This window comes from Paramisgurnus dabryanus, chromosome 6 (genome assembly GCF_030506205.2).
Source record: "Paramisgurnus dabryanus chromosome 6, PD_genome_1.1, whole genome shotgun sequence".
Taxonomy (NCBI): Eukaryota; Metazoa; Chordata; class Actinopteri; order Cypriniformes; family Cobitidae; genus Paramisgurnus; species Paramisgurnus dabryanus.
Genome location: NC_133342.1, coordinates 40,130,179 through 40,138,878, shown reverse-complemented (window position 1 = coordinate 40,138,878; position 8,700 = coordinate 40,130,179). Strand labels below are relative to the sequence as shown.

General features: G+C 40.3%; 1 protein-coding gene across 5 annotated transcripts; it reads left to right on the top strand.

The window, feature by feature from the left end:
• Window positions 1-264: 264 nt before the first annotated feature.
• Window positions 265-7,820, top strand: LOC135767147 (uncharacterized). 5 transcript variants are annotated; one of them, XM_065276783.2, is made up of 17 exons: window positions 265-1,130; window positions 1,301-2,860; window positions 2,986-3,125; window positions 3,237-3,441; window positions 3,545-3,649; window positions 3,810-4,000; window positions 4,104-4,245; window positions 4,448-5,089; window positions 5,298-5,863; window positions 5,938-6,057; window positions 6,157-6,204; window positions 6,284-6,383; window positions 7,080-7,140; window positions 7,275-7,325; window positions 7,412-7,456; window positions 7,556-7,620; window positions 7,747-7,820. In XM_065276783.2, the coding sequence occupies exons 1-15, from the start codon at window positions 923-925 to the stop codon at window positions 7,428-7,430; spliced, it is 4,158 nt and encodes a 1,385-aa protein (XP_065132855.1). In that variant the 5' UTR covers window positions 265-922; the 3' UTR covers window positions 7,431-7,456; window positions 7,556-7,620; window positions 7,747-7,820. The 5 variants fall into 5 exon arrangements, with proteins under 5 accessions (XP_065132855.1, XP_065132854.1, XP_065132856.1 ...); XM_065276782.2 differs by having other exon boundaries at window positions 5,295-5,863; XM_065276784.2 differs by lacking the exons at window positions 7,556-7,620; window positions 7,747-7,820 and adding an exon at window positions 6,460-6,537 and having other exon boundaries at window positions 5,295-5,863; window positions 6,303-6,383.
• Window positions 7,821-8,700: the final 880 nt, after the last annotated feature.

The window sequence follows — 8,700 nt, the reverse complement described above, 5'->3', positions numbered from 1 at the left end:
ATTGGTTACCATAAGCAAAACCATATGTTTTTTGAATGGTTATTTTGTGGTAACTATGTTTTTTTTACTAATTTCATAAGGGTTATTACATAACTTCGTACCACATGGGTAAATATCTAGACACAAATACTTATATGAAATATTTTATGTAATTTCTTTAAAAAAGAATAGTGCGCAGGCGGAGTGATACAGCATCTGCCTGCACAACTGGAGGCTGCACTTTTAGGACCGTAGTTTTAGGACCGCAGTTCTAGGACCCTGGATTTTAGTGACAACGCCACCTAGCGAATTAGAGGACCAGCAAAGATGGACGACAAACAGAGTGTGAGTATCAAATGTGAATCAATTTTTATTTGAACATTAAATACAATCGTGATGCATTTCATTGGAAAGGTAACGTAACCGAAGTGATCGTGATTTGCTAAATAGTCTTGAAATCATAGCCATCATACGTATATTAGATAATGATGTAAATGAATTGTTAGCACATTCGTTTAACTAAACTGTTCCATGAAAGCTTGTGTTGACTGTTAGTGACAGCACAATAAAACTGTATTACGTTGGTTGTAAAAACCTGTTAGTTAATCATTGTTTTATTTTATTTTTAGTTAAAATAATCTGTTTTAACTGTCACATGCTCACAGACTTTTTAACGTTACCACACAATACATGTTATGGCAACGTTAGCCCTACGTCTCCTTATTTACATATGATTTTATAATGTCGATTGAGACATATGACGTTTTTATAGTCAGACATAACAGTAAGCCATCATAATAATTGACTGTTAAAATACCATGTGTTAGATTGTGTCATGTACTGTAAGTTACTCTATATGAAATGCTTTCAAGGACACAGCTCAGGGCAGGTAGAAGTATGACAAAAAATGAATTAATTAATTGGTTATGTACTAGACTTATTTATGTATCTGAAATTAACTGAAACTATGTTTTTCAAGAAACACATAACAATTCAGGAAGGCAGAGCCATTCCTGAACTACAGAGATGCACTACATGCTGTAAAGATTTCCACTGCCCATTCTGCAGCTCTTCTTTGTTTCATCCAACTAAGTTGAGCAAAGTGAAATACCATTTAGAGAGCCATTTTAAACGTGCAGTTCTTCATGAAGGTAACATTGGCAAACATTCTTTTGGGAAATGCAATGTAATTATTAATTCAATTTTAGCAATGAACAAAAACAACTGACTGTATGTTTTGTTAACCTGATTCAAATTTTAGGTATAATTTATGGTGATGACCATCATAATGATACTAAATTTTATTGTTCTTATATTTTAGGGTATACCATTCACAGATGTGGATTGGATTGCCGACCAAAGTGGCATTACCACTGCATCCACTGCAATTCGATGCTGATACGTAGACAGGACTTCATGAAGCATCTGTCTTTTTGCAAGGGTAAGCACCCTGACACAAGCACCACCATCCCAGCTCTAGCTACCTCCGCCATCCCAGCTCCAGCTTCCTCCGCCATCCCAGCACCAGCTACCTCCGCCATCACAGCTCCAGCTACCTCCGCCATCCCAGCCCCAGCTATCTCCGCCATCCCAGCTCCAGCTACCTCCGCCATCCCAGCTCCAGCTTCCTCCGCCATTCCAGCTCCACCTACCTCCGCCATCACAGCTCCAGCTACCTCCGCCATCCCATCCTTAGCTACCTCCGCCATCCCAGCCCCAGCTATCTCCGCCATCCCAGCCCCAGCTACCTCCGCCATCCCAGCTCCAACAACCTCTGCCATCCAAGCTCCAACAACTTCCGCCATCCTAGCTTCAACAACCTTCACTGTGCCAGCCACCCCAAGTAAACAAATACAAAGGGTCAGTGTGAAGCAAGTACTGCGTAAAAATTGTCCCATATGCCAGCTTAGCATGAACAGAACTAATTTAAAAAGGCACATAGAAAGAAAACACACAGGAAAACATAAGGATATTACAGCAAGTTCACACCTTCCAAGTGAATGCATAGATCCAGAGAATGGAGTTTATTCTGTTCACAAATCTTTTCATGGGGCCACTACACCTCTGCATGTTCAAAATAAAGTCTGGGGGGAAAATCAAAATGTTTTCTGTGAATCTGCTGAGTGCCAAGTGAACATGGAGCTGGCATGGAGAAGTGGTTTGAAAGCACATCAATGCGTACACCTTAAATCATTAACTTACTGCACATCCTATGTCTCTTCTCCTGTACTTAGTGAGGAAACACTTAATGAGATGGTGAATAGCCGGTGGTTTGGTGAGGATAAAAAGAAGGTCTGCCTTGATCTGCAAAACCTTGCGAATGCCAACCATTTACCTCTGTCTGTATACTCACAAATTGGAATCCCTCAGTCCAAAAAATACATATCTGTTTTTGAGCCAACTGTTTCATATTACAGTCGTTTAGGAAGAGTCATGGTGTCGTATGACACCAAAAAGAATTCATGGCACTGCCCTTGTGCAAGGACAAAACGATCATGCCAACACAAGTACATTGCAAAATGGCACTTGTTTCAGACTCACCGTGAACTGTTCAGAAAAGTCCGGTGCACCGAAGAGGTGGAATTCCCAACATCAACAGAGGATGGAGACAGTCATGATGAGGTTGAGCTGGGTAACATTCCATATCCGCCAAAAGATGGCCAAAAGTTCAAAGCCTTGGTTGAGTATATTTTGAAGTTCAAAAAATTACCTGCTGTTCTGCCAGAACATTTACGGCATCCATTATTGGAAAAAGAATACCCAAGGCACCTAATTCCACTGGAGATGATGTGCCAGCAGTGCCCTGGCAATGTGCCCCTGAGTGACCCAATCCTCATTACAAATAAGGCCAAAATCCTCACCAATTTCCGCATTGTTGAAGGTAGGTCAATTAAACTTTATTTTTATCTTTTGACCATCCACTGTGGTAGATTTGCTGTGCTTTCATTAAACATTGAATGTTGTGTAAACTGTATTGTAAATATTGTTGAAACCTCTGATTTCTAGACTGCTCTACCTACTGTAAATCTTGCCATCAATGCGGAACCCACTACCGTTACCAAGAGTGGAAAGATGGCCTACACAATTTTAATGACCGGATAGTCCTTGATCTGTCTTTATGCTTAACCATAAGGAACATGATACAGGTAAAAAATTAATTTCAATTAACATATAACATGTTAATGAATCTTTTTAATTGGTAAATGTATGAAATTTAAACAGAACATTTTCTGTATGTTTACTAAAATGTCCTTCAGGTGCATACTGCAGTGAGCAGGGTGGTAGAATACTTAGAATTGACTACAGGGGTAAAGTTTCCCTCAGCTAATACAGTTCTTCATGGGTATCTTCATTTTGAAGCACTCACTGATCACGATTACAATTATTCCTGTGTAAATTGTGGTGATCATCCTCCAGTGGTCATCATGGATCTCCACAAAAAGGGAGCCTTCCATTTGGCAGGTAAAATGTTTTTATGGAACAGACCGATTTAGATGTCAATTACTGACCAGGTTACTTTCAGAATTTACTATTTGTATAAATTTTTTTCACATTATTTCTTTAGTAAGTGACCTCGCACAACCTCCAAAGGACTTCAATGGAGAAGTTGATATTGAGCTTTTTTGGGAGGCACTTTCTATGGAAAGGATCAGTCGAGGATTTGTGACAAGTAATACAAGCCAAGATTAATTTGTCAACATGAAGCAACCTTTTCAATGACTGAACAATTTTGTTGCAAACTAATTAAAAAACTAAAACATGTCACAAAACATGTTTACAATTTTCAAGTTGTTTTAATATATTTCTTGTATTTTGGTATTTTGATAAAGGTGACCTACACAATCCACTTAAAGTTGCACCATCTTTCCACTTCTGGGCACCGTGGATAGGCCGAAGCACATGCAAGTCAAACCGTGTTCTTAATACTGAGTTTGAAAAAGTGCGTCCGCCAAAACCAGCTGAGGTCTGCGAATTAACAGTTTCTGAAGACCGCCTAACAGAGGAGCTGTACAAGCAGAAGGTAAAAATACAGTTAATTATATTTGTGTTTTTAGGAGTGATTTACAGGCCATTATTTTACCTGAAAACATGCTACTACTCACACTTTTTATTTTATTTGACAGGTTCAAGTTGTTAGGAAATTATGCAGGGAGTGTGGGTTGGATTCCTCTGGATCGCGAAATGACCTTCTCTTGAGACTGTCGAATGAATTAAAGTCAAGGCACACTTATGACAAGGTCTTCCAAAAGATTTGGGCTGCTTCAGGTAAGCAGTGTACTTTACAGTGTACTGTATGTGTAAGATACTTTTATTGATAAGGTTTTTCACCAGGTGGAATAACTTCAAGTGGTGTTACTCTTTAAAAAGTGTTAAAGTGATTTCACATACACATATCAATGAGGATTACAAACTTTTTAGTGGAATTAACATTAACTTTTTTTACAATCTGTTCGTCTTTCCATTTCAGGTGGTTGGGCAGTGATTATGTGCCCTTGTGGCATTGTATACAGTATAAAGTGCAACATAAGAGCTGAAAGCCCACGTGACTTCACAGACATGCTGCTTTCTTGGAAATACTTGCCAAATGTTGTAATATACGACTTCGCACGTGGACTGGCGACGCACATGAATCTGAGAGAGCCAGAAAGGTTGCCGTTCAGCCCATTTGAAGGACGATTGAAGGCCCCAACTCCAGAAAACATAGCACTAGCCAAAGAGGGGAAACTAAAGGTCTCCCTTCCTTGGTTGAAGTGCAAGAAAGTGGTCCCAGACTGCGATGGCCATCCCATAACTGGGTCTGCAGAGCATTATGCTCTGTATGATCGCTTTCATGAGGATAATACTAAGGATGCTCGTGATGCCCTGCGGAAGCTTGGCCTGGTCCCGCAACTTGCAGGAGTAGTGAACAGCCAAGTTGCGGAACAACTGTTTGCAAAAATGAAAAAAAATAATTACTACTTAAACATGGCTTTGCCTACAACTCATCTGTTTCTCATGAGGAATATCATTCACCACTACAACTGTCAGAAAAACAAACAACGATTGGGCAACATAAAAAAGGCTTTCGATACCAAGATAGCTATGAATATCCACAGCCAGGCAGTGTTGGGTAACTTTTACAATTTTATATGCAAATCTATCACAGATACAGCCCATTATTATTCACTGTTTTGTACGATTAAAATATTTATTTATATTTTTAGAAATTACTGTCATAAAGACACATTCAACTGCTCAACCTGGTGCATTGAAAATTTTTAGACTTGCACTAACACATATGACACACACATTGTGATTTGCTACTTTTGATTCAGCAGAAGCCGTGCCCAGGACAGCAGCCCTCGGCACTCCCCCGACAGCCGCTTTTGGCACGTCTCCAACAATGGCCCTCGGCACGCCTCCGACAGCCACCTTCGGAACGCCTCCGACAGCCACCTTCGGCACGCCTCCGACAGCCACCTTCGTGACGCCTCCGACAGCCACCTTCGGGACGCCTCCGACAGCCACCTTCGTGACGCCTCCGACAGCCACCTTCGTGACGCCTCCGACAGCCACCTTCGGGACGCCTCCGACAGCCACCTTCGGAACACCTCCGACAGCCACCTTCGGCACGCCTCCGACAGCCACCTTCGTGACGCCTCCGACAGCCACCTTCGTGACGCCTCCGACAGCCACCTTCGGCACGCCTCCGACAGCCACCTTCGGCACGCCTCCGACAGCCACCTTCGGCACGCCTCCGACAGCCACCTTCGGCACGCCTCCGACAGCCACCTTCGGCACGCCTCCGACAGCCACCTTTGGCACATCCCCTGCAGCGGCCACTGACTACTCTTTGACATTTAAGCCCTATGCAAAAGAATGGAATTCTATCCAGGACAAACTGGTAAGTTATTTAGTAAAAATAGTAATTGTTTTTCTTTTCACACAATATTTTTGTAATAATATCTGTATTTGCAGCTCAATTATGTGCTGGACACCGAACGGCCTGCAGCGGAAATTATTGTTAAAGAAGGGCCCTTATGTATCACGCGTGAAGAATTCTGGAGCCTGGGGTTGCTAAGAGACATGGATTCTCATGTGAGTACTGGGAAACAAATAAACACAAGGAAGGTAAACGTCGTGTTTTTTATTTGATTTCATGCTTGTTCACTGATGAGTTTTAATTGTTTCTTGCAGATTGGGAATGCCTGCTTGAAATTGATTCATGAAGCATCTCAGCAACATGTATGCAACTTTTATCTGAAACTAAAGCCTAAATTTGTGCTTTTATTTTATCCTGTTATTTTATTGTCTACTTTCAAAGTTGCTGTTTTTTCTCATAGGGAAAAGACATTTATATAGAGGACATGTTCGTTGTTCCTACATGGAAGGATACACAAGACAACATCACTGCCAACTTCCCAGTGAGTCAATATGAAATATGTATAGTGTCACAAAAATGTAGATCTGCATAATGACAACATTTTTCATTAATTTTAGGAGGATATTGACATGAAAGACTTCTTAGTCTTTCCATGTTACACCAAGGCAAACGGGCCAGAACACTTCGTTCTCTGTGTAAGGGAATGTTACTGTTACTAAATACTAAATAGTACATGTATTGGTAATTAAGTTGATTAGTTCATGTGTATTCCAACAAAGTGAACAGCAGCTCTACTCTTTGTCCTAATGACTTTTAAACTTATGTGAATGTCTTTAACCATTATCACATTATAGATCATGAAGCCACTTCTGAGAGAGATCCTCTTTTTAGACTCGCAGTACACATTGCATGAGTCTGGGTTTGGTGATGCTGAGTACAGAGCCATATTTAGGTCCACATTTGAGGCTGTTTGATAAGTTCATATAGCAATTCACATTTTTTCTATGTTCCTATAGCCTGTACGGATATGTTTTGGCTACGTTCCTATAGCCTGTACGGATATGTTTTGGCTACGTTCCTATAGCCTGTACGGATATGTTTTGGCTACGTTCCTATAGCCTGTACGGATATGTTTTGGCTACGTTCCTATAGCCTGTACTGTTATGTTTAGGCTGATAATGTCTCTGTGGTTGTCACATCTATCTGTTTAAAATTATTTGTATATTTTATTGTATAGAAATCTTGCTCAGGAAATTGATCCTGGGAGCTGGACTGAGAAGACTGGGCATGATATTATGGTGAATAATGTATTGCTTAATTTGATATTCCAATGAAATATGATTGCATGTAATATGCATTTGTGATGGCAGCTTTGATCTACCAGTCATGTTTCCGGTATCACTAATTTTACCTTATTTTTTGTTGATTATAGGGCTTGCCACGCCAGATCTGTGGAAATGACTGTGGGATTTTTATGCTTATGGTAAAGTGTCCTGTGTGTGTGTGGTAAACATCCGCATGTTTCTGTCAACATAGTAAATAAGATGTTTTCCTTCTTCTCTGTTTCAGTATACACTCTGCATTGTGACAGACACATGGTTTGAATTCCAGGGGGTGAGTTGATTCAAAAATGTGTATGAGGATGAAATTGATTAAAAAAATGTACAATTTATAAACTAACGACTATCCTTATCATTATCACATTTCTTTCAGATGGACATGCCTTTGATTCGGAAGTGGTGGTGTCTTCTTCTTATGGAGCGTTTCAAAATTGATGGGTATGACAGCCCTAAACAATATGTGTATATTAACCTGTTGACTAAATCAAGTTAATATTATAAGTAGACGCAAATGTTTTTTTTTTTGCTATATTCTAGATTAATCTTGTTATTAATTTTTGAAAGGCATGGCCAGAGGTTTGCCTTCTGGACTGATGAGGCCAGAAGCTTGTTACAGGGAACCCTTCAGCCAATATACAGAGTGCCAAGAAAACGTGCCCCCACTGAGGAAATTCCAGTCCACATGCAGGCTGTCTTTGACCGCACTGCAGAGGAAAAGAGACTGGTGGATTATATTGTACAGTCACCAGGGGCTGAACAGCATTTGGTGGTACTTAGACATAGTCATCATTACATGCTCACAGTAAATAAATCAACCAGGGCTTTTGTTAAAATTATTGTCAACTATGTGCCACATTTATTGGCAGTCACATGCCAGTAAAAATCCTGTCTGTGCCTGTAGGATGTACTTAATGGGAAGACTTCAAAGTGGTATCCTCCGAAGTCCTTTCGCCAGGTGCCTGTCTACCTTGACAGTGAAGAGCAACAGGACAACCTTTGTGCTTTTCTGAAGTGTGTTCTGTATAAAACACCCAAGAAACTGAGCTTCACAGATGAAGTGCAGTTAATATGTGATGTTCTGTTTCCAGAGGTATATATAACAATACAATGTATTGTGCATGTTTCTGCCCTTTCAAACTGTACCATATGCTGCTTATCTACAGACCATATTTCAATTAACAATTTTCTTTTGATAGGCCATCATATATGGCCTGGCTGGGCTTCAGAATGTGTCTCTGCAGGACGCTGAGCACGCCTTCCTCTCTGGAACACATTATCATCACAGGTTAGTGTAGAAAATTTAATTGTTTTTACACAATGCCCAATGTATCCTTTTAACAGCATTTTTGTTAACCAGTCATTATGTTCCTTATGTACTATTTCAGTGAAGTGGAGGAATTTAATAGAAAAATAGAAAAACAATTGAGAAAAGAGGGGAGAGCATCCAGTTGGTAGGTAGTGCTGCTGCATAATTATGTCACAATGTGTGCTTTTAATATTTATATTTATCTCTCTATA